This window comes from Varroa destructor, unplaced genomic scaffold (genome assembly GCF_002443255.2).
Source record: "Varroa destructor unplaced genomic scaffold, Vdes_3.0 BEIS01000002.1, whole genome shotgun sequence".
Classification (NCBI taxonomy): domain Eukaryota; kingdom Metazoa; phylum Arthropoda; class Arachnida; order Mesostigmata; family Varroidae; genus Varroa; species Varroa destructor.
In genome coordinates this window covers 23765594-23792928 of record NW_019211455.1, presented here as the reverse complement: position 1 = coordinate 23792928, position 27335 = coordinate 23765594, and the positions used below count along the sequence as shown (strand labels likewise).

The following is a 27335-nucleotide window of genomic DNA, read 5'->3' as shown; positions in this document are numbered from 1 at the left end:
ATAATATCTTTAATAGTTACCCGAAAGGCCTGGGGCAACCGGAGAATATCGGCAGTCCGCAGGGCTGCGCTTGTCCCCTCACGCTTCGCGGGTCTAGTCGGGTCCCGGTCTCGAAGGCATAAAAATAATCACCTCTTACTTTTCTGGTGAAAGTAAGAGGTGAAGGATAGTCTGACTACTATCGAGGAAAAATCGCTCGTGCAAAGCGGCAAGCAGATGATGTCAGGTGGGGCAAATTTGCTTGTCGTAACAAACTGGCAGATTGTTGTGTTATGCGTAACAAAGAAGAAAAGAAATGCTAGGAAAAAATGTTGACTAACAAGAGAACGATTGAGAAACGAAACCATAGGAGTCGTTAAGGCTAGCTCATCTTAGAGCCAATGCAGCACAAACAGGCCGACTTGGTAGGGACCCGACTCCCTGATCGATTACCTTCAAGGAATGTGTGAACGCAACACGACACGTGAACACCAAAAGCCTAAAGACGATATACAGATGCGACATTGCAAGTGAAGAGCGAAAAGAAACGAAATAGACAGATGTTACGGAAAAATAGGCTATGCGCGCAAACGTCGATGATGCACAAAACTGAGAACGGGAAGAGATACAAATAGAGAGAGAGAAAGAACGAAAGAAAGAAGCAGACGAAATTGTTATAGTATCATGACGCTGCGGGGTCTTTGCCAATATGCCGAACAGACAGAAAAAATAGAACCTGCAAAGACCCGATAGATACCGATAGACTGCAGCTGCCGAAATGAAATACGTCGAAGTTGGAGGGAAGCAGCCAGACAGGTAAAAGGAAAGGTTAGAAAAAAAAGCGAATGATATACTACTAGCAGGTTTGAAATGAAAATAATAACAGACACACGACGGCATAGAATACGACAAATGAACATGAAAGAACGCGTAGTACCATGCATACGGAAACGGAGTCGTAGACGCGAAGTGCGGGCAAGCAAGCTTCAATGTGAAGAACAGGCGGCCTCGATATATCGTATAATGATGATGGTATAATTTGAAAACGATGATAATGATGCTTATAGTGCCGCTAATTATAAATACGCGCGTACGGCAAAAAAATAGCGCGCAAAAATTAAAGGAAGAAAGGAAATGGAATTCCGTAAAAGGTTGAGAACACGACAGGAGACAAGATAAGATCAAGAAAATAAACGTCTTTTAAGGACTCAAGAATGCCCTGCTAGTCTTGCATTTCAGGCCGGATGCCCTTCGGCTGCACAAAAGTTAGATTTTGGTAGTTTGTCAGGGTGTCCGGACTGAAGCGTACTGTACATAGTGCATTTTATGTATATTGTATAACATTACCTAAAAAGTACACACGCATATATATATATATATATATATATATATATATATATTACTACTACTCTCTTTATATAAATAATCCTGTATTGTCGCCCTTTCGAATTCATATATAAACCCATAAATACATGTTTGTACACATTAAATTAATGAATTATGAGATTCTACTATATACGTCGTAGCTCTAATAAGCTTCAGCAAATAATAATAATTACACATATCAAATCAATCAATTAAGCAATGGGAACGATTACAACGGTAAAAGCAACAGATCATCCTTATCTAACAGCATATTAACTATTACTGGAAGCTAGATAACTAATAACGGAAACTAGATTGATAGGTTTAGTAGAATAGATGTAACTGGATTCTATGTTTAGCGGTAATGGGTCAAGAGATCCGACCTTTAAGTCGGTTGATACGTCGGGCAGCCGTTGTGCCGGACGTGATCGGCGTATTGGTGCAGATAACGCACCAAATTATTCCCTGTACGCGTCTCAAATTCCCAGCGCCAGTGGCGATTTAGCATGAAATGCTCAGTCTTGTGTTTACTAAACAATCATCTTATCCCCTCGAATATCATCACCACAAGTCCTTACGAATGAAATTACTAGAGAACTATCATGTAGTTCCATAGCAAACTGTTCTCCTTAATAGCGTCCTTGTATTAGGAGACAATATAAGTCAATTAGCACATTTAGTACAGCTTCGAATCATTTTTATACCATTACTATTATTATATCATTGAAATTGGTTGCTGGCGTTAGGCGCGCGCGTAGTTGCCGACGGCCGCCTTCGCTCTCTGTAAGCAAAAACTCACTGGCATGTTCATATGAATACACGGAGGAAAGCTGCTCCTCTCTCTCGCGCTCTTCCCTCTTTCACTCTCTCCCCTCCCCCACCCCATCTCTCTCTCTCCATCCACGCTCTCTTTCTCTCTCTCTCTCTCTCTCTGTCTCTGTCTCTGTCTATCCCAGCCCCTCGTCTCGCCTCGCCTCGCCTCGCCTCGCCTCGCCTCCCCCCGCTCTCTCTTGCCGTATGTAAAAACTGCAAAAGAGAATTGAGAACGAAATAGCTAGCGCCCACCCGGACGCCCGCCTGCTTGCGCCTATGTCGTTCTAGGAATGCAGACGAAGAAAAACGCATTCGGCAGACACATGCTAAAGTACACAAGGCTTATTATAGCCATGTTCGTTTGGCTGTCTACTGAATGTGCCCATTGGCGGACCCCGCTACCTTAAAACCACAATATACGCACAGATTAACAATAACAATTCTTGGTTCTGCTAATAATACTATGACGGTAGTGGTTATTTATTATAGTAAGAGTAGTTTTTGCTATTTTATATATCTATATCTATCTATCCATCTATCTATCTATCTATCTATCTGTCTATCTATCTATCTATCTATCTATCTATCTATCTATCTATCTATCTATCTATCTATCTATCTATCTATCTATCTGTCTATCTATCTATCTATCTATCTATCTATCTATCTATCTATATATATATATATATAGATAGATATATATATATATATATATGGTGAAAGCTAACTAAACACCATGATGCACTGCTGGAAGCTCTGGAACCCAGGGCATCATTTTTGGCCATGCATTTAATTCTATGGTCGCGATTGAATTTATAAACCAAGTCCTCCTGGTTTCCACCAGTGTAAAGAAGATTGTTTTAGTTGCGGTAACGGATTAGATAATAATAATACCACCATAAACATACTTGCTCTTCTCGTTTACGGCTTCTTCTATATAGATGTCATCTTTCTCGACCTCTGATTTCTGTCTATGAGCCCACAAACAGCCTTCAACCTAATTAATGCCTATGGCAAGCCACTGTAGGGAGACTGTGTGGGGTCAAGAGAAAAACGCATGATATAATATAGAGAGAACCGTAATTGCAATTACCTCCACGGTTATTATTTTTACATCACATCATGCATATATACAAATAGATGTGTGCGTGTATATGGCTATCACCTTGACTTATGTTGATATGTATGTGTATATATATCCATATTCTCAAATCAAGTATCTATATCTAGTAACTCTATTGCAATTGCACCATGGTGCATTCATGAGATATATCATTATGAGTATATATCTACGACTAATTAATTAATGGATTAGGTGGATGATAATGAAGTGAGTACACCAATACACAACAGGAAGCTGGTAGCCGTTAGTTTAGCAAGCACAAAGAGCCACAACAAAACATCTTTTTTAGACAGAGAAATGATGGCTTTACATAGAAAGCGCTAGATTGAGTTTAAGCAATGTAAGCTCGATATCCGAGTGGAAAATTTTGTGTGAGTGATTGTCTTCTGTACAAGGCCGGACTGATAGTAGGCGCTTGTCGTAAATGATACGCGTTACCGATGTTGAAATGCAGGCAAGTGTAGCTGAGAGTGAAGATGTAAAATCGTTTGGATTGTTGTGATTGGCTGGATAAGCTTCGAAGGGCCTATGGCTGGTGGAAAGTACGGGTCGATGAGCTAAATTTAGCCTTAAAAAAAAAAGATCAAATATGAAACAACGTTCGTACGTTGCCCGATTGGCCTTTGGTACAGTTTCAAGTTGATGCTCAGCATCTTCAGTTCTACGAGCAGATCGACACCACGTTCAGCTGTACGTTCGTGTACAGCCAAGTTACTGCTTCTGGAAAGTGTCTTGTTGAAACCCTTTACTCACCCACACCGCATTGTAAGGGCTTCCCAGACCCTGCACGAGAGGAGAGGTCGAAATTCGCGGGTACACGAACGGCGATCAGGCGATTGTATCATGAAGCAAGGCGCTGGACCCAAGGGGACGTTGAAAGACCAATAGAGGATGGGGTGCGAAATGCTACGCCCAGTGTGACTGACTGAAAGCAAGCAATTTCCCAAACATGTAGATGTACATATTTATACTCCAATGTGTATATATATATATATATATATATATATATATATATATATGTGCGAGGTAAAAGAAAGTTCTGTTGCGACTACACGACCACTAATGGGCATCAATCATATGCTGTGACTTCCTACGTCTTCGTCGAAGTCGGCGCCATCGATTCGCAGCTAGTGTGTATGTACGACGTCTGTTGTGACAGGGGGCTTAATGCGATATACGTACATAATTTTGTGCAGTGCCAAATCCATTCAAGTGGTGATTCTGAAGTGATCGAGAGAGTGTTTGTGCGTCAGGTCAAATTGTCCACTGATTGTTTGTAGAGGGCAAAAAAGGGAAACAACTGCTGTGTTTATTTACAATACAATATATGTGAACTGAATATAAAGTACAGATCGAATCAACCGAGTGATGCTGATCCTGGTGAATGCTGACAACAGATGTTGTGATTTGGCGAAAAATGTAAAATACTTATGAAATTGTTTTTAAAACGTGGAAACGAGGGGCTACACGATACAACGATACTTATTTCGGCATGAACATCAAATACCAGCTGTCATTGAATACCACAACAAAACAACGATAAACACTGAAATTTCGTAAGGATAACATACATACATACATACATACAGAAAAACGGAGGAGATACGTGTATTTAATTGAACGCTTTCAAACTATAAGGCCAATGGTAATACGTTTTAGAGTGATTTTTCGAAAAAAATAAAAAAAAAAAAGAAAAAAAGAGAAAAAATCTACCAATTTTAGGTTTTGTTCATAGCAAGATGCATTTACGTTAGCACGATCGACTTAAAGGGGTCTGCGGCCGAATAGATTTAGCGTTTGGCGATCGCTTCTCGTTTGAGCTTTCAAATATCGACTGGCCAAAAATCGACGCATGACACACACGACGGAGACTACAAGAAATCCTTAACACAAGCATTTATCGCTAGATTAATAACACAACATTAACACCGCCAGCTTATGGGCACCCTATATAATTCTGATGTTTATCACATAACAATATTAAAATTAGATTCAATCCGTATGTTTGTAGATAGATGAAGTCGAAACGAGTAAGTAAGCAGGCACGACTACACTGAGAGGTTAGCAAAGATCTTGCATCAGCGAGCGAGCGAGCGAGCGAGCGAGCGCCACAAAAGCTTAGGTTCGCCGGTCTCACCCCCTTCACCATTCACTTCGGCTATTCAGACCTTTGTGAAGCTGAAGTTCACGGAAGTGAAAGCGGTTGGACTTTAGCGACCAGTAGTGAGCGCGATCATCGCTATGAACATACGAGTGTTTGTTAGAAAAAAAAAGAAGGACACATAGCAGAACAACAGAAAAAAACTAGAAGAAGAATACTAGCTAGCACGAAGGATTTGCGTAAGTTGTACAGCGAGGCAGTCGAAGATATTTTTGCTGTAGATGCGAGAAACCAGACCATGGGGAGGATGAGGTACATGCTACTGCTTATGACGATGACGATGATGATGATGGCACTGCTGCTGCTGCTGCTGGTTATGATGACGGTGGAGATCTTGATGAGGGTCAATTGTGGCCAAGACATGCTGGTCATTATAAAGGGACAAAAATGGTCTGGGCAGATAGTGAATGGAGATTAAACGCAGTGAGTGATAGGTAGGATGAACAAACATTTGAGTAGATCAATGCAAATAATACGAACATCGTAGTCGGGTAAAACGGTAGCGGTAAATAGGATTTTAGTTAAATGAATAGTAGTGAAAACAAAAATTGATTGGAACAACGAGTGCGAGATAGAGATAGAGAGAGAGAGAGAGAGGGGGGGAGGGGGGGGGGATGGAGAGGGTGAAAGGGAACAGGGACAACAGCAGCAGCAACAACAACAACAGCAGCAACAGCAGCAACAGCAGCAGCAGCAGCAGCAGCAACAACAACAACCACCAAAACCAACGAACAGACGCTTGGTACGGCATGAATAATATACACACATAGACACACATACATATTCACGTTGATTGTAATTTGTGCCTTAAAGTTTTGTATAAAAATACCTATAACAGTAATAATAAATTGATTTATATTATAAAAAGAAATATAAAATTATGATAATGATAACGCTAATGAAAACGAAGAGGCGAGGAAGCAGCAGCAGCAGGAACAATTAAGCAAAAAAAAAAAAAAAAGCAAAAAAAAAAAGAAGAAGAACTCTATAGAGCAGGGATTCTTTACAATAAATAAAATCCTTCCTATCCATTAGTTGGAGGCATTTTTCCTTCGGAAATAAAAATTAAAGACAGCGAGAGAAGATCAATGAAGTTGGCTAGAATCATGAGTGGAATGATGTTGTTATTCCAGATAGTATGCAATAACTTTGGTGCTCTAAACGGGTCATATCACGGATCACGCCATTAGCTTAACACTAACTAGTTATTAGAAGAAGAAGAGAAAATGTTTATTTGATGATCAACAGTGTGCCAAACACTACGTTTGCCTATTATTAACGGGTTATTAGTATTAGTTGTGAGAAATCAGCGTGATTCATGATCTACCTTATCGTGGAAGCTCTGCCTTACTGCCGTCTTAGCCTTTAAACGTCCTACAAATGTTCGATCAGCGATAAGGTAGATAGTAAAATTGTTCCTATATATAATTGGTCATACTGTAAAGTATCATTAGGGAACTTGTTTGTGTTGCAATCAGCAAATGCTATAGTATTTTTAACTGTTTTGATGGTGTATCATATGGATTCTCGTAGCTCACGTCCATGCAAAGCAGATTAGTCGATCTTATCTCGGTGGTGGGCGTCAGGATTCATCCTACCTGTTAACCTGACAGACGCTGATTAGAAGTGCGGACAACAATACGATACACCTTTGTAAGCAGGAAGCAGTAGACGGTAGAGGCAGAGCTGGCCTGCGCGCTCAGTCTCTGTTACGAAGAAGTATCGGTACGTCGCATTTATCTATTGTGATTATTATTCCCAGTGATCTACCAGTAGATCCGAGATGGTTCACGCCACAAAGAGCAACAACAGTCTGATCATCAGCATTCTAGCTATGGCGAAATGTTGCCGACTACTTTCACTATTTTAAAGTGCAGATTTGCGGCTACAGTGGATGGTCTTTTATTTCTCTTAAGAGTAGATGGGCACATAGAAAGATACTGACATAGTATCGAGGGCTTTGTTAGAGTATTGATCGGTAAAGCGACGCTCTCTGACGGACAGCTAACGACAGTGAAGGACTGCTAATGTTACAGATCGCCTCGAGAGCGGATCAGACCAGTGAATTCGTTTCTCTGTCGAACAAATAGGGGCAAATAAAGAAAAGGATTGGAAAAGAAAGGATGGTGACGGAAGGTTATCGAATAACATTTTCTAGCAGGTCAATCCAGTAGGCAGTTGTTCTGTCCACATCTGCATGCCGAATATTAAAAACTATAGAGGCATCAACGGCGGCGGTCACGGCCGCGCCCGCTCCAACGTCAGCCTCAGGAGTAGGGACCCCAGAGGTGGGCGGGGGGTAAAAGAGCGATATTAACCATTTAGCTCCGATTCAAAGGTTCAGTTTTATAAAGATATGATGTTCATTTTCATTCTGTTTCAATTTACTCCTAATATTGCGATTGTATTAGCTTATTCTACTTTTCTACTTTTAACCAACGTTACAGCGTGGACATTGAAGAATCGTTAAAACTTCAGGGGAGCTTATTCGGTAGTCTTACCACTGCAGCAAACGTCACCTTGAAAAATAAGCGTTTCAGAGACAGACAAAAATAAAATTCATTGTGAGTGAGCTATTTCAATAAATCATGTAGCATTCGCTAATCTAAATAATGATCAATCAAGTGTTGACAAAATCTTTTCCCTTCTCTTGCTTTTCTACGGAAATACATTTTGACTTCAACGAAAAAGAGTGCCGCTGATTTGATCTTCATCGACTGAATAAACCGATGTGTAGATTCCACCTGCTTACTACCCGTTTAATGAGAACCAAGTGTGCCTATAAGCTGCATCTAAGCTAAAACAGATGGGTACATGGTAAGACTTGTCACAGATGCTGCCAGGAACATCTCTCGCGGATATGTTGACGCAGTATAGCTGCTATTAGGTTCAGGGCTTCAACTGCTCACAAGCCATGCTCAGAGTTTTCTTCCTTCAGGCAACAAAAGTCAACTAAAAAAGTTACAGCCCCCGTGCGTTTTCGCTGAGCGCGAAGACACTGGCTAATAAATGATCTAGACCAAAGTCGATCATTCTGTTTCGGTGATGACGAGTCTATAGGTTTGCTGTTATATAAAGAGTTGACTCTTTCTAGGGCCGAGAATAGCATGCTAGTTACCACAAACAGCACGTGGAAATGTGTCCCAATTCAGGCAGTGGGCCCTGTATGTTCTATAAGCTCCCACTACCGATGAATCCTCGTGGATGAGAGCGCGGTCAATTTTAGCTGCCACCGGAGCGGTGGCCAATGGCATAGTTCGATAACGAAGGCAATAACAATGACGGTCGTGGTAAGTACTGGTGCACTTTGAGTACTGATGCACTCGTCTTGGTACCTGTCTTTCTCCTTGGCCGCCGATCCGACAGCAAGCCCTGATGCCTACTATCGCACGGGTGCCAGCAGAGCTCTCTAGGAATTGCCAACGCTATCATTAGTACTGTTCGCTGTTGTCGACTGTGGTAGCGGTAAGCCTTGTTGTTCCATCGTCGTCATTGTTGTTGCTCCCGTAATTCGTAATCAGCGGCGCAAAGGCCATCCATGCGCGGCAAATCGCCCTAGCCGGGGAGTTCCGGCATCGTCGCGTCCGAACTGCGATGCTCCGCTGCGAGAATGATTGTTGCTCATGCATCGCATGCTGTAATAATAATGAGCAGATGATTGCTGAAACTTCAGGTGTTGACTGTTATTTTTATGGGCTGTTAGAGACCCATTGCCCTCTAGGGCTGGCGGGTTCATGATCTCGGTTACCACTGACCCGATTGATGTTAATAATCATCACCTTTATAGTAATGTCATTTGCAGCAGACCTTTTATTATTGTTATAAGTATTTACTTATCGCTGGCGCTGCTGTGTTTATAATAGTTTCGAGGACAGTCGATAGTAGCCGGTTGATGAACGACTGCTGACGATAACAGCAGTGGCAGTGGGATCTATAGCGCCAGCATTTTCCACAGATACAGAGCTACAGCCGTTACGTTGATCGGTATCCTGTGGTTCCGCTGTCGTCGCAACTGCAGTTGCTGCCGTTGTGGTGGTTTCTATCTGAGACCAAGAAAAACGTCGGGGGCGGATGTAGTGATTCTGAACAACCGGATAGATGTCTGAATAGACGAACAAATAGACGGATGAAGCGGCTGCGAGACCGATAGACCCCAGGCTGACAGACGCACACGGACAACTAGTCGAAGCCACTGAGCTATTTGACCGACAAGAACGATGACACAGTCAGAGATTCACACACACACACACACACACACACACACACACACACACACACACACACACACACACACACACACACACACACACACACACACACACACACACACACACACACACACACACACACACACACACACACACACACACACACACACAAACACACACACACACACACACACACACACACACACACACACACACACACACACACACACACACACACACAGGCGCACGTAGATAAGATGAATTCGCATGAGAGATGGGCGATGAGGTAACTGGAAGGGCAACAGCACGCATAGGGCCAAGAAGAGCGCAGAGAGATATTGCTGCGCCGTCAAAGCCCCATTCAACGACTGCTCCTATTACCGATGATGGGCGTGATGCTGATGCTAATGTTTGGATAACTCTGCCAATGGCACGCTCCCTTCTGTTTTACTCCAGCCCGGCGTGTTTCTTCCGCTCACCTGTAGTAGCAGTACTTATTTGCTTGGAGCGTTGGGCACGCGTCGTGCGGCGATTACTTTGGCTGGCGCCGTTACTGACGCCGCATCGGTTCGTATACTAGAGCTATACAGTTATTTCTGCTTCGCGAACAGATGAGAACATTTTATAGGGATTAGCAGTTTTAATCTAGATCGATCTAAGATTGGCAACTTCGTCATAGGGGACGCCGCTGGTACCCAGTTAACACTTACAAAGCTGTCCGTGTACTATGATTAAAAAAATTATCTCAAATCTTTGGAAAAAACATCTTTTTCTTTTTTTTAGTAACAGTTAATTGAAACACTGATTTAAGCACTGATGCATAGTAGAGATACTTGTATTTACCCAGAAAAGGGTAGGTGTTGCGCCAGATATCTTTGTTTGTCATTTGTATATATTAACATATATAAGGCCACGCATTTTCTCGTCAATGAATGCGGACTGAAGTTGCCAGAAGTATATAGGGCAGCGCGTGTAATTAACTAAAAGAAAATATTAGTTCGACATTTTTAACTTAAAAGTACAATTTCTTAATCGAACTTTTTCATCTATCGAATGTTTGTGATTGTTAACTTTACGGCTTGCGCCACTGTTTGCTGGTTGTCTTACGCGCAAATGTTTTGTATTTATCTTTGGCGTGCACGATCCGTATTGGTCTTCGTTAGACATAAAAAGTTCTGCGTACCGAACAACTGTTAGGCGTCGTCGCGTTAGAAGGTCCGCTAGCTAGCTAGCTCCCCCGGTACCACGAATATCGTCTGTATTCCCGTTAATGAATAACGAGATAATTAACGCCTCGTGTCCGCATCCCTAAGCTTCGTAGTCTGAAATTTTTTCCTGCCGACCACATCAGTGCGAAAGCCCTAACTGCCAAGTTCTGTGCTTATATCTGCTGATATCAGATCCCATAGCAGCAGATCATCGGTATGATAATGAAATTTGTGCTTGGCGAGATTCGATCTCACAGGGTGTGCTCATGTCCTTCCGCTATTTCACTGTTGACCTCCGTAGTACAACCAGTGGATAGGCGATTGCATGTATGGGATATCTCACGTTTTTAATCATCTCATCATGAACGTGTCTGCGCGATTCGTTAAATACGGATACGCCATTGTGTACGACTGCAAACCTATCGGTTTGTTTTTTCCTGCCCTACTTTGAGCATTGTTGAGTCATCAGTGTTTGGTCAGAACGATTGCCTAGCAAAGATTTCGACTGCCATATAGTTGTGGCTGTCAGAAACATTCATTTGTAGATTTATGCATTGATGATCACAATAGCTCTTCAGTGAGGTTAGGTTAGGTTAGGTTTGATTAACTTACAGTTAGCATTGACATGTAAAGCAATAGGGCAGAACTTCTGTTAGGTGTTGTTTTTCAAGGCGAGCCGAATCCTGTGGAAAGATCAGCGATTCTGTACATCGTTTTCATATCTACATTATAGCTTGCATTCAGTGCCCTGCCGATGACACACAGGCATCTCTGCACATCTATGTCAATTATAGTTGAGTAGGGTTTAAATCACCTACGTTTTGATTATCGTAGTCATATAAACAAATTAACGGGCGGGGTTGCGAGCAATCTGCCCGCACGCACACGGCATAGGGAAAGCGGATGGGAATCTAAGAAAGCAGTCTCAATTGATTTGCGTTTTAAAATTAGTCTAATTATCTAGTACTGCTACCGTTTTGTGTAGGTGGCCACGTTTCGAAGCCGTTATTCGTGGCTTATTTTTGCGAAGGCTCTATCAGGTGAATGTTTATTAGGTGTTGCTAAAGGCCAGTTTGTTGGTGAGCCCCATAACTACTAAATCGGATTTACAATCGAAAGGACTCCTCGGCGGGTAACATCTTGTGCGCCTATTGAAATGGCTGCTATGTACATAATAGTATTAGTAATGGCCGAAATCGTCAGTTCGTGTAGTGGTGCAGTGGTAACGCGTTAACCTTTTTCTCGCTTAATTGTCACCTTCTACTTTTTCAATGTACTTCTATCGATCGATTACATTCAAAAGGGGATCTATGCTATAACTGAACCCATTTCGGTCCCCCCACAGAAACCTGCAAAGAACAAACTGCGAATTGTCAGCCTTGATGTGAGTTGTTGCCTATCCAGTCTGTGAGATATGGGCTCACGACGTGGACGAAGAAATCTACACAGTCGCTGCTATTACAGGTTTCTCGTTGCCATTATCGTTCAAGTGGTGTACCACACGTGAGAGTCGGTCTTCTTTGTGTCGAGCTATGGTTGCCACTTCCGTATCAAATAGGACAATAAGGTAAAAAAAATTCTATATAAAAATCCCTTTAGCTCTCAGTGCGAACTGCACCTATGCATAGAGGGCCAGCCGTCTGAAGCAATGCTTAACGGCCGTACCGGACATAAAACTCGAAATAGTGGGAGCGACCATATCTGTGTTTTCGGTGACTCAACGGAACTCTGCTAGTGTATCTCGAAGCGGATGTTTGCTCACGACGTTCAGAGGATTCAATGAATAATTCTTGTTGCGTAGTAAAGTAAGTTCCCAGTTAAATATCCTAGTGAGTTGGAACTGATAGTTGGTATAGTGCATAGGAAGAAAAGAATACAATCAATGGAACGGTTCAGCGACAGTTATGAGAAAAAAAAGAGCCGTACTGCGATTAATTAAAAAAAGCTGTGTGCGTTATAACGAAAGAAAAAAACCCAGATGTATATGGACGGTGCAGGCACTTTTTTGACGGCCAATAAACGAATAGAATTTTTGCCTATCTTGCCTTGTACCGCTGGTCCTATCTTTACCAGCGTGATCGAACCTTGCTAAGTAAGTGATTGCATTATAGTACCATGGTGTATATTAAATTCGTTCACAATTCACGACCAGTTTTAGGGGGATCCCTTCGGCGCTATTTTACGCAGACTCTATGAAACGTACTATTGTATTTAGGCTAACGTTATGCTACTGCTACCAGTGCTAATTAGGTAGGCAGCATTTATATATGCCTTCAGCTGTGTATTACGTATATTTCGATTGTTCTTCCTCTTTGTTCCGCTGTTTGGGGCCGCATCTTGATGTTTCTCAGACGTCTAATCATTACCACTATCGCACTTCATTCGACCTGCACTCGAGATAAGCCCTACCTACGGAATGGGCGACTGTCAATTCCTTCTCTCGATACAGCGGTTGCTTCAGGGACGGCCAGTGGGCAAAAGCAGTAGCCAGACAAATAGACCTCTAGTTGAAGCCTACCGATCTGTTTGTCCGGCCGACCAAAACGGCCATCATAGTGGTGATCTTCTGCAGTGGCGATAGTCGCAATGATCTGTCATCATCGCTCCGTAGCCATTTTAGACCAAGTTTCAGACAAAGTGCTCGGCGTGACGACGAGACGAAAATTGTCTCGTCATCCACCGTACGGTTGAAATTGCGTAGACTTGTAAAATTTTAACAGCATGATCTCGCTGAAACTCTGCGACATCCAATCATAATGAGCCATTATACAAAGACTAATGACAGCATGAGCCATGAAGTAAGTATGCTCAGTAACCATTGCAGTGGACGTCCGTGATTATCATTGGACTCGTTGTATAATCATTGGACAACTTCGGAGGGAAATATATGCTACAGGAAAAAAACTAGCCAGCTCATTGACGTTAGGGTGATCTACACGAGGGCGAACCTACGCAAGCTTTGCCTGTCGAGTAGCTCTGGCGTCCAGTTAGCGAGTTCACAGCATCGGCTATAGCTGGAATGATGAAAGCAGTAAAAGATGTTAGTGTGTGGAGAAGTCGGGTCGTTGCTTCCTACCTACGACCGCCGATCAGCTTCTGTTACGAAGCAATACTTCATTAGCATCGGGAGGTGACTTCTGTTCATGTAGCTGTTGGCGCTCCTGTTGACAGTGGCAGCAGAGTAGGCCACTGAGGTTTTTCGGGCAGATTCTTCGTCTCGATTGAAGAAGGCAAGAGTAGAATAGGTTAAATTACGATAGACGAACAACGTCGATTGCGTGTGCAGCTCCGCTTCGCCCTGTTCTGTCTCCATTTATATGTATACATATATATTTATATACATATGTGAACAATTGTCTCCGACGTTGATCTAACGCCTGCTGATACTGCGGCCGAGACCACTGATGACGACCGCGACGACAACGACAAGGCTGCCGGCGGGTCTGGCTTGTCTGACTCGTGAGTTCGCTGGACTGACTGGCAAGCTGATGCCGTTGGCGAAAGCACACGTTGCCACTTGCCTTACCCGTTGAGCACAAGTTCAAGGCCAACCGATTTCGCTACCGGCAGGTCGCTTCGACGCGGGATGCTTCCGAATGGCTCGGAGCGTGTAAGAGTTCACTGGTAGACTGACTAAGCGAGCTGATCCCCGTTCGTCGTCGGCGGTCCTGACAGAAGCAGCGGATAGCGGTGAACGCTAAACTACCAAACGACTGAGTACACAGTAATCATGGCGTCGACAATGACAACGGCTATGGTTATAGAATACACTCGGTGCCATTTTCGGCAGAAATACAGTGGCGGCGTCGTCCTCCACCGGTCTCCATTTCAACGCTGTCGCAATGGATTCTGACGTAATGGCCGCGTCGATATGTACTCCTTTCTCTACTGCTGTCTGGAATTGAAGCGCGGGTTTTGAGGAAAACTGCTATAGTGCTATAGTAATTTGTTGGCACACAAGAATCGCCTGCAGTAAAAGCACAAAACGAGAGGTGCGGCCGCGATTCTAATCAGTAATCGTCATACCTGTTCGCTAGCTTGTTTTGGCTTCCTTCATTTATATTCTCCTAGCTAGCATATTTCTCCATGCTGCCTTTGTAAGCATAGTAATTAATACTGCCACTGCTGCTATCCACTGTTCGGCAGAAGCGAGGAGAAGCTATAAGGGGCCCCGATTCCCAGCAATAGTTAAGTTGCCAGCAGCATCAATAGTACCATCGCCATCAACACATGATATATATATATATATATATATACGGCGCCGCTCTTCTAGCTGAAGAATGCTCTGTGATATCCACATTGTTGTTCCTGTTGTTTGGAGTCGCAACAAATATCGCTGTTAGCTAGCTTGATAAGTGACTGACTGACTGACTGACTGATCCGGCGGCTCGTTCGCTTGCTCATCGCAAAAATCAGCGATCTGCCGAGCCACTAACCATGTATCATCATCCAGGCGCTATCCGCTGTCGACTAACGGCCGTTAGTGAACCACCGTTAGTTAACGTTGGTCCTGGTCGGTAAAAAAAGCACCGTTTCGAACGCTGTTCGATACTGTTGCCTGGGCATTCCTGATACAATTTGTATGGTGCCCTGTGAGGGCTTGTTGGTTGCCTGCTCGGTTTTCTGTGGCGTTCTGCCGAAGGACGCGGCAGGATTCAGGGGGTTGAGCCAAATCGCTGTATTTCGCCGCCGTTCCGAAAAAGCTTACCAGGCTTCACAACAGCTCGCGCGAGCTCAGGCCCGCTACGTAGGCCAGGTAGCGGTATCGTGCTCACCTACGAGCGGCGCCAGCCATCGCAATAAAAACATGAAATAATCGAGCTTGTGATATGTCTCAGGGTGTTGAGCGGTCGCGTTCCGTCCACCTAGCGGTGGTACGCAGACGACGTGGGTGGACTACAAGAACAATGGTCGTCACGTAAGCAGCGATGTCTAGCAGTAGAATTCTGACTCTATTTGTACCACGTACGTACTTCTTAATAGATATCGTTCGTCGTTTTCGCAATGGCTGTTGTAGTCACCCAAAACCGCTATCGTGGCGGTTGTCGGCGAGCGCTCACCGTTAATTTTGCTACAGGAACGAAAGCATCAATGGTTGTTTAGTATTGATAGAGTGGACAATCAATATCGACATTCGATGAGTGGTTTAACCCGTTTGATCTTTGACCTCTGCCAGGACGAGTTTTACAGTTGTTGCCGATACGTTAGCAACGACAATGTAACAGTGATAATTACAATTGTATTATAATTATGTAATAGGTACAGCCAACGGAATGCGGCAGCGGCTTAACGCTTAGCGCAGCAGTAGCACAAGGGCGGAAACAGCACGAACAAGAGGACCAAAGCACAGACAGCTTTCCGGTTTTCTTCTCCGTTCCGACTTGTTCGATAACCTTCCTCCTGCGGACCATTTAACGTCTGCTACTTCTGCCGCCAAGCTCGAACGCAAGCCGCGGAACAATCGCGCGGTGCACCGAGAGTCTGAACGCAACGTCGCAAACTCGTACTACTTTAGACCGCCATGGCAGGAGCCAACTTTGCGGCCGCAAGAGAGAAATCGGGAAGAAAAAATCCTGTTGGCTGGCATTGATTTAGCGGCAGGCAGCTCGTACTTTTTAATGGGGACGGTGGCGCACCAAGCCTTTCATCTAGCATAGTCTATGCTCTAATTATGCTTTAATTGGTATAGTTCGCTCACAATGCCGGAGCCATAAGATGTAATAACAGTTACTGCAGTACGAGCGCAAGCGTAGTGCAACGTCATCCTTGACGGACTAGTGGTTAGCTGCGCAATCAGCGCCGACAAAATTTGCTGATGGCCGCTGCGGCCGTAGAACGATTCAGCGGTTGCCTGCCACTCACGGTGGTGTTCGTCCTTTCTTGCCACTCCTCGCCCTTTTTCTCAACAGGGAGGCGAGCGGCAACAGTGACGAAGAAAAGCAGACATTTGAACTTGACTGGCGTGGTGCGCTCTGCTCGTCGTTCGTTTTCAATTCGAGTCAAAGACGTAGATTCAATACTGGACACCGACGTAAAAACTGATGCTGTACTACAACACGAAAGAGCACACGGCCAAACCATGATTGCCAAAGGCATGGCAAAATCAGTAAACGTTCGAAGGAAACCAGGAGGCAGGAACGAATGGATGATGGCGAGGTGGTCAAGACGGAAACACGAAGAAGCAAGTGGAAATTGAAAACGAATTCCAGTGAGATATAGGATCGATGACGAATGAAAGGAGGCAAGCCAACTGAAAGCGAATGGTTAAGGGCGTTCTACGAATGCTTATCCGAAGGAACTGATTCCGAATGAATTCCGAATGAAGGAAGAATAGACGAAAAGCAACAGGGCGTGCAGGACAGATAACAGGAGAGTTGAGTCTCTTCAGCGGAATATTCATTTCTCGAGATGACAGCCCTCAACGGCGCTAAGTAAAGGTACAGCGACGAGGCAGCGCCTCGAAATCGAACAGTCGCGATTAGTGTCGTACAGCGTTTTCCTCTATTCGTATATTCGCTTTGCCCGCTTTTTTCGAAGTTAGTTCCCGTGTCACCTTCGATCGCTCACTAATATTTCTTGGAAATAATCGTGATGAAACAAATAGACAATATTGTTACACTCGTGTATTTCAAACAAGTGTAATTAATCTACGTACTGCTTCGTTTTATTGTACTAGCGGCATGCGTTGAACTATGGTCTACGACTGGATGAGCGCTGGCCGTGTTTCAAGCGTCCTGCAGCATTTCTAAGCTAGTTGACCGTCCGAGCTGTTATCATTATATCTTGTAATTAAATCTATATATTGTATTGTTATATTTTTACAATAAAAAGGTCAGAAATAAATGAATTATGTTCGAATTGTTTCGAACCTCATCATCTTTGATGAGACCTAACCATTCATAACTACCGTAAAGATCTACGCACAGATCAAGGATTTAGGTATTAACGCACGAAAGCTTAAGTAAAATAGCTTCATGCAGATTTGCTCCGAGGAACGATCAGCTGGATCGACACAATTCGAAGCCTTTTATCAAAAATGAAAAGCAAAGAAAAAACGGCGTCTAAGCCATGCTGGTTCTTTTTTCTCACAAATAGTTAACAAAAACAAGTCTACAGACCTACAAGCAGGCGACAGTCCTGAAATTATCGCGTATCTACCCACTCCACACGTATCTGTGATCCGTGTTGCCTATTGAAATTTATTATCCTTGAAGTAGGGTTGAGGATCCAAAGATTGAAGTGCGGTTCACACGACTGCTTCGTCATTCACTGTCAATTGAGATCAGCTTCAGGGCGGCGATACGCTTGGAGCAGCTTTCAACTTTTTCGACTGCTCTTCATTGCTTCCCTTAGAGACCGGATTGGTTTTTTTCGGACAGTGCTTGAACGGGGACGCTACCAGGAGACCGTGTGGACGGACGCAGTTGTAGCCGAGTTATTCTTTTCAACTGAGAACCTCATCGATGTGGCGGCGTGACAACGGTACGCGTGTCCACCATCACACCGAAGTCACGGTCGACGACATCTTGATTGCGTGTCAACTACGGCCGCCTTCGAGCACTACGTCAGTATCACAGGCATGTCAGCATGACCGGCGTCAACGCTAGGTGCTATTGCTTTAGACCACTTTAGCGGGATCGATGACTGACTATGATTTTGCCCATAGAATAAAAGATGGATTTCTATCGGTTTATGCACATTGTTTATTTTGCCATCTTCGCCGCTCCATCGCTGACTCGCTACGACGGTAGAAGCGAAAGGCTGAAAAACAATAGCATCACGAGTGGCTGACGGACAGGACTATAGAGAATTCGCGGGCATTTTCGTAGTTGTTGTCGGCCTTCGGCGAACGTACCGAATAGGGCCAACGACTGCTGAGCGGACCGCACGTACAAGTGGAGAAAACGAACGCTTGTAAGAACGGCTAGTGCGACGGACGTCGCGGCAAACTTGCTAACGGGATTGAAAATGGCACCGATTGTTATGAGAGCAATTCGCAATATATGTGACGAGCTACTGCAACCATTGGTGATCGACGTTCTCTTTGACGATGTAGCGTTTTCTCCGTTCGAACGCGCCTGCTCAAACGCTGAGAACGATACGAAACGAGCAACCACTGGCCGTCCAAGCAACAGTTGCTATTGTGGGAGCAGCAGCGACAACTAGAGCAAACAGCTGCTGGCGTACCGCTACGCAGATACATCTCTGCAGATCTCGACGCTACAGATACTACTAGTAGTGTCATTTTACTTACCAACTCGTTCTCTTAGGTTCATTGAATTGATGTTCTATTTTTGGCGAGTTTCTGAGAAATGCCGCGGAGACAGCCGCGCCTTTGGTTGCGTCTCGTCTTCGTCCGCAGATTCTCGATGCCGCCAACCTTCGCTATTACGACCACTATTTCCGTCTACTTCGCACGTAGTGGAATACAGTATCAACACCATTGGGCCCTCGCAACAACAAACAGGGTATGCACTGCCAGTCGTTTGGGCAAGCTTACGTGCTACGCTTAATGTGTGGGCGAACGAAGCCGCTGGTGACGGATGCCGTAAAATAAAACGTTATTTTCTATTTGCGTCTTCGAGTCAACGAGAAAGAAGGATAGGGGAAACGGCGAGAATTCGAGAGTCAGTGACAGTAATGGTGGAAGGACGTCGATGTGACGAAGACTAACAACAGCGGCATCAATACAGATCGATAACGTTGAGTTTTCAGAGAATGACAACGAGTCAATACTGATGATGATTGCGCGTATGGCTCTGTTTGCTGGGGTGCGTCCTCTTCATGAGCACAGACTAAGCAGCGTTGAAGTGCGTAACGTTAAAGTGACTAGTCAGCTGAAGAAGGAGGAGAAGAACACTGCAAAGACGAGAACTGCAGCAACTGCGACAGCAGTATAAGTACCTTAATTCGCAAGCACTCGAAATCTTCGAGTCTCCTCTCTGTTGCTTGCAGTGTCCAACTTCCCCCACTCTTAGCCGCTTCTCCACTGTTCGCTAGCGTTACTTTCCGTTTCAACAGTCTAATAGCTATTTGTTACGCTAAGAGCGCCAGACACCGGCATCGATCCTCATTTGAGCAACGGTAGATTTGGTTCGTCAAATGGAATGGAACAGAGAAATAGATGAGTTTTTAAGTTAATATAATTGTAACCGTTGCGATACATTAGAACTTTCTCTAACTAGGACATGGAACGAGGGGGAACCTAAGGTTTTCCTATCGTTTTTCTACCATGGTCCTGCTGCATGGTCGCCTCACAGCAGGAGGGGCGAAAGAATATTGACACACGCATTTTCATGTTATATCATTGTGCTGTTTTTATTCTATACCGGGTTATGGGTACCATATATATATATATATAGGATGTTGTAGAATAAAGTGTATGTGATCAAGCGATTGCTTACGTGAGCTTTATAAATTGTTAACATAGTTTCACGTTAAACGTAGAGTGATGATGACTTTGTGCTTTGCCAGAATCACAATGTGCCCATAAGAAAGTACAACCAGGCCGAATCTGTGAGGTACGATTGAGTATGCTATCGAAACCTATGGCACTAATCGAGCTAGTTCTTCAAAAAATACGTTTATGATAAACCTAAATAATTTGGCATATGGAAACAGTGCTCAGAATCTTTGAGCGCGCGCACTAGTGGTATTTCAGTATTGGTCGTCGATTCAAATAACAGTTTCTTCATTCTAACCCATCGATAGAGAGTAAGCAATGGATGAATGAAGCTCTTGTGAAGCTTTGTTCCTGCAAAGTTGAAAAGGATTAGATAACTTGTTGTAATTACTCCTTAATGGGGATGTCGTTGGCTGTTCATCCTTGCCGTAACCTGTACATCGAACATGCGACCTCAGTAGCTTCTTTTGTCCAGTAACACCACGCACATAAACGGCAGTCAATAGGTCACGAACGTCACGTTAGGCTAGCTTAATCTGTAACTATACTACGACTAGATATCAGACGACTTTCCCACTCCATTTCATCCCAGGCGTAATGCCGTGTTACACTGTGCTTCGACATTTTACTATCGTTCATCGCTACGACTGAGAACGGAACCGAGTGTCATGGGAAATTATGGTTTAGAACGAGATGAGGGAGTCTCCGGGAACGCCGAATCGCTTCAGTTCGACGTATCAGACTCGGAAAGCTAGGAAACCGAAAAGCAAGATCTTCAATCCGCGATACCTTATCGATTGCCAGCGTGCAGCAATCCCAATGTGGCATTTATTACCTCTATTGTCAGCGAGACAAGACTACGATAGTAATTTATTTTATGTGATTTGATATATTCAGATAGAATAAGCGTTTACCTATTTTCGTACGGTCATTATGTGTCTGTGTAGCTTCTACGATCGACAGTCAAAGCTACCATTCCGCGAGTTAATAATTACGAGCGACAACAGCCCAGACAATGAACTGCTATTGTTGCTAGCAGGGGGCGAACACTTCAATTTAGCATAGGATAATTTCTGTGCTATAAGGCAAATCGACTCAAATAACAACAAACTGCCCGGTATACAAAGTATCGCTGAAGCACTACCGGCTTCGATGTACCGGAGCGAAGTAGCGGCGAGCATTAGCAAGAGGCCCGAACCTAGCCTACCTAAGATTGGGTAGAACCGGTCAGTCGACATTCGACGGATCGGCGACGTCCACAAAAAGCCTTTGCGTTACTGACGATACAGCAATAACAACTACTAGAAAACTTATTAGAAATGGGCAAGGTCTGCTGATCTGGCTTTCTGTATATCACTAGCGCGAAGCTCCTAGCAGCCTTGCCGACCTAACGCGTGTGTATTGATCGTGCTAGCGTACTGCCGCTGCCGCAGCCGCTGCCGCAGCCGCACTTGCTATTGTCTCACTTGTTTCTAGTAGTTTTTCTTCAATGTCTGCTTTCCCTGCTTTCTGTTGTAACCACATAACTCAGCAGATACCTCCCTGGGACTTATCTGGGACGTTATATCTGTTTGTTGTATGTAGGGCTCGTATGCGAATACGCAGTATCATGTGGCGGGTCGTTGTCGTTGTGCAGCTTTAAGGTTCCGCTCAACTGCAGAGCGCCTTAGACCTTCTAATACCTATTTCTATTTAGTTATCTCGTTCTCTCTGTACTTTCTCGCTAACGGTTAAGTCCATCGTATAGTCCTCTCTTCGGGCGACTTTCTGGCAGTAATGGCGAAAACGAATACGCCAAGGTAAGTCTACGATCGTTCTGCATGGTTTGTATGTCTCGCTGTCTGCCCGGCGACGCTCGCCTTCGGCTGATACTGCCGCTGCAACTAAAAGCAGCTAACAGCCGGAGTAACTCATAATGGCTATTGAACGAATCCAGTCAGATACGACGACTAGCGAGAATCGAGAGGTACAGACCTAGTTAGCCTCGTGATATACCAACAGAATCAACTTGGACTTGCACGCGCGCGCAGTCAAAACGATGGTAGACTGTACTTTTACCAGGTCATATTTGAAGGTGATAAGCATGCGCACGGAATGGTACGATAGCTAATTTACAAAAATATTATAGGAGTATACGACTACATGCAGAATTTTGCTTACGTCTGTGCACCTGTACAGATTTAGATATATCTCAGTAAGCGCATGCACTGTCATCGATGACTGTGGGCCAGATATAACTGAAAAAGAAAAAACGCTGAAGCTTCAAAAAATCCCTGTCTGAAATCCCTGTCTATTTCGTCATTGGATGCAATTTACCAATCAGTATTGAAACGCTAAGGGAAATTCTGCACTGAGATAGCATGCAAAATTCCTTTTTTAGCAAAAAAAAAAAAAGATAGCAAAAAAGCGGTTGGGTTACGTTATGACGTACGATGCCCATTGTGTTATACTTGGCCTGTTTGACCTAGTGAAATGGCAACGGACGCAATGGGCTGATGTCGCAGGATCGGAGCAGTCCAATTTGTCTGGTCGAGCTATTTAACCTTCGTCTTTCTTTCGCTTTTCGCTTGGAAAAATTATGATTGATCTATCTAATCAAAACAGGGTCTGTTTATCCCGTCAGTGCTTCTTCGATGGCTCATCATGAAACCGTTACTCAGAAAAGATATCTCATTTTTACTACCGGCTTGACGAACTCGTCTAGGATGAAGAGGAATTACCGAAATTATGCATACGTAGGTTGTATAATTGAATCGTTTGTTTTCATTAAATTGGCAAGCACAGTCGGACATAAACGGTGGTGGGCGATAATAGTAAATCAATATTAGTCCTAGTGCCTGAGACTACCAACAAGCGAACTCAGAACTAACATGCATCAGATCGTTATGCTTTGCTCCCCAATTTCTTGTACTAAGTGCGAAGGGGGTTGTTGCTTGTCTTGTTACATATAGAGTTGTTTTTCTGTGTAATGGTATACTCTCGAAGGTGACATAGCAAAGGCATGCTGCTTGTTTAGAAACCCAATTCAATGACCCATATGTATTCGCTGATAGTTAACAATTAGTACAAAAAGCACTTGAAGGGATCGTGTTGGTAAAAACTATACTACATGTAACATATTATAACAGAACAAAAGCTGTCTATAGTTTAATTAACATGGACAACCCTTTCGCGGAGACAAAAAAGCTTAGTAACGTTCTTCAGTTTCTCTCGTATTTACACCAATCAGGAGGTCTTGTTCGACCTGTCTTTCCTACGGCCTTAAAAACAACTACGATCAATTCAGAAATATATCAGAACAGAGTAAGCATGGGACTAATGCTATTTAAATCGCCACGAGCAAGACCTCTAACATACCCCTAACATAAAGAAAATGTACGTTGAGAAGGCATGCTTCTAATCAAGAGACAAGTTAGAACTACCATTTGGAAAAAACGTTACTATACACTGTGATGTTTGAAAAAGTTTGCAGGCCCGGATTTACTAGGAATGATGTGCAATGTTCATTAATAAGACGCATATGAGCCGATATTTTCAATGGCAGACTGCACTGACGCTCTGCATGCGTCGTTGAGTTTTGCACGCTTCGGATTAGGCCGTCGTGCGCGCTCAGCTTTTAGCTGAAGGCAGCAACTTTTAGCTCGGAGCGGCTCTCAGATTCCCGTTTTCGCTGTTGTTTATCGAACTTCATTTAGGCGCGATGTGTAGCTTTTCGTAGTAGCTACGGCCGCATGAGCAGCACCTCATCTTATACTACTTAGAAACGGAGAATCCTCTAGAAGCGAATGTCATTATCTGTGTTCAGCTTGAACAGAGCCTGAGATAAGCCTTGGCCTTCGATAGCGTGGAGGCGAGGAGAACACTGGAGATATACGCACAAAAGCAATACAAACAGAACTTACTGCTGTTGACTAGTTGGCAGTTTTGCTGCATATGATATTGCTGAATTGACCTTCGGATTACATAGGAGATAACTGATGTACGGTGCTCGCCGTAAAAACTCGGAGTATTTTGCATTTGCCGTACAAGTGACGATGGGTCTGGCGGAGGGTCCGAACCAGTAGCGACTCCTCCAGCTGTCGACAGAGACACTAGTTCCGGCAGCGAGTTAAATGAAAATGACATTAAAATCGATGTTGTTGGTGTTGGCGCTGTCGCTGATGTTGGTGAGGTTGTGAAAAGTGACCTCGTCATCCGCGCTGGCTCTTACCGTCTGTTTCGCACATGTTCTACGTTCAAAATATGGTGATACTTCACTGATTGTTGCGTTGCTCCCCTTTCTTTTATTTACTCGATGAGGTAGATGGACCCCCTAAATCTGCGGGTAATCCTCACGCATTGAGAGCGCTTTCTCCAAATAATCAACAGCGACGATGACGACGACGACGACGACGACGACGACGTCGACAGCAACAGCACGGGTAAGCGTCATCTGAAAGAAACAGCAGCAGGAGCAGAAACGTTTGAAAGCGATCTACATGCGTTGAAGGCATCGTTGCCCAGCTGGGATTGTAGCTTCGTTGACTAATCGGCCATCATCGCGTAAAATCGACGAGGCGGGAACAGCGGTTGCGGGCAAATTGAAACGGAACTAGACAACGTTTGTTGATCCTACTGCTTCTGCGGTTTGTTATATTTTGATATAGTTGCTGCTGTTGTTACTGTTCCGTCTGTTATAGTTGCATTGGCTACACGGGTCATTCTGTATCGTCAGGCTGACTAGTAGTTGTCGTGGTAGAAAAAACCAAATGATTTCGTCGCAGCTGGCGCTATCGACGTGGCTGCTGCTGCCGCTGTCGCTGCCGCCGTTATTACCGCCGTAAGGACATAAGGGGCCAACAGGTAGTCGACTCCTACTGTAGCAAGCGATAGACGGCATAAAACGCGAATATAGTCAATCTGCTGTAAGGCCGATCAGGCACAATGTTGCCACAACTGAATCACTACGAATCTGACCACCTTTGGATACTGCTTTTTCGACCCGCCATCATTCTCAACCTATCGACTATCTGACCAGCTCCCCGTTATACGGATACTTGCCTCACCTGTCGGCCTGTTCTCCCTTTTTTTCTGGGTCCGTTTTTCAGTGAGTTCGTTTGCCGGAGCGATACGTTACCGTCGACCGCGTAGTTGGTCAGTCTTTTTTCATTTTGTTCGCCATAAACCACCTAAGTGCGTATGTATGCCTTGAAGTATTAATTACTGCGTTAACAGTGTACTGTTCATATATATATTCGTATACGATGGCTGATAGGTACTAGCTCGTTTATTGATTAGAAAGGCAAATTAATTAGATCGCCGTCTATATTCAGTTATACTATATGATATTATGTATGTATGTATGCCTTCGTAGAACGTATCCACTGGTACGGCGGCCCTAATCTCATCTACTCAGTACAAAGAACACACTTCGAAGTAGAATTGTCCACGCCCGTCACTGCACCGCAGTGCAGTATAGTGTTAATCAACAGTGCCGATACCAATCGGCGCCAATATAATAGAATACATCACAACAATCGTCCATCGCTGTAAAAAACAATCATTACGTGGCACGATGGAGATTCTTCTTTGTTTTTGCTGGCCCTCGTAATCCATCGATTACTAATGGGTACCTGAACGGGTGATGTTAATACTGATCGATTGAATACCAAATGCATTTACCAGCAGTCTTTTTTATGACAAGCGAACAAGGCATGCCATTGGCAAAACGACAAAGGAAGATGGTCAGGGAAGAGACAGTGAACAAAAAACTCTTTCGTATGTTAAGACAGAAACGGTTCACTGCTACATAAAATACAATCTTCATACAGCATTGACTTGTTCATGTAACAAGTTGCCGTTACCCTCTTCGCCGACTCATTAAGGTTTGGACCACACAGATAGACTCACAGTTTTACGTAGGGGGTGGCCTGCCATCTAACTGACAACTATAGTACCCCTGCCGTTGAACTGCAATAAATCTTTGCTTAGTCAAGCAGCGGCGGCCGCGCCAGCAGCAATTCCAGCATCAGCATTAACAACACTGTCTCCTTTATACATGTGCCATGTCCACCATTATTATATATAAATAGATTCACGTGATGGGTTGGCCTGCGATCGTCGTTTGAGAAAGAAAAGAAAAACACTATTTTTTACTTGTTCCTAGTCCGGTTTCCTCTTGCGCCGTGCGGTGTAAGGTGCGCAAAGCCCGGCCCGGCCCGGCCCGGCCCGGCCCGGCCCGGCCCGGTCTGTTAGCCGGCTAGTGGGCCGAGCGATTGATAGCATCGCCTGCCTTTTCCCCTACGTTGAATGTGTGATAGAGACTATGTGTCTTCATGATGATGATAGTACTGCTGTTGCTACTCATATCACCGCGTATAATAGCTTGCGAAGCCGAAGAGCCACAAACAGGATGAATTTACTTAATTGCTTAATTGATATTACGCCCGAGTTTCGGTTGAGCAACTGTCGCGCTGCGTCGTCAGTCGTCTCTAAGTGGTACTTTGGACTTCTACCTGAATGCATCAATGTTAGCCTTACGCCCCCTACTCATTGCTATGGCGAGCCACTTCAACGAACACATTATCGTCTAAATGTAGTAAGTTAAACGCTCTTTGTTTGTCTACATCTCAAAGTTTCTATGCTAATTCCGAAGTACGTCGCCTTCACATAGTATTACTTTTTCGTCGTGAACGTGTAAAGTGCCAAATCAATGCCAACGAGGGTCAGAGACGTTGCAGTACTCTTGCTGGCAATCGACGGAAAAAGGACCATCGCCCACATCTGTGACTAAACAACAGCGGATCGACTGCTGACCTTAAAAAAAATTAAACATGTCCTATGAATCTTGCGCTCGTCCAAATGCAACTGATGTTACCATAATAGAACTATTTATGAAGTTCACAAATGGCAAAATGTAACCAAAAAGCGTTGTTTAAACGGAGTCATGAGGCATAGGTCTCTCCCTCTTCCTATCCCCCTCCCCCCCTCTCTCTCTCTCTCTCTCTCTCTCTCTCTCTATTTTAGTCTAAATATTATAGAATCACTTACTTAATTTTAAGAGAAGACCTTGCACAAGAAGGATACCGAGATGTGA

The 27335-nt window shown here is 44.1% G+C and overlaps 1 protein-coding gene across 4 annotated transcripts in view; it reads left to right on the top strand.

The window, feature by feature from the left end:
- Positions 1 to 6: 6 nt before the first annotated feature.
- LOC147757548 (uncharacterized) overlaps positions 7 to 27335 on the top strand; it is a 145123-nt gene continuing 117794 nt past the window's right edge. For all 4 annotated transcript variants that reach the window (XR_015321906.1, XM_086981078.1, XM_086981077.1 and 1 more), the window contains exon 1: positions 7 to 26837. Coding sequence is in view for 3 of the 4 variants with exons in the window: in XM_086981078.1 (XP_086837204.1) it covers positions 26565 to 26837 (273 nt within the window). In the remaining variant the exon portion in view is untranslated. The remainder of the gene's footprint in view (positions 26838 to 27335) is intronic.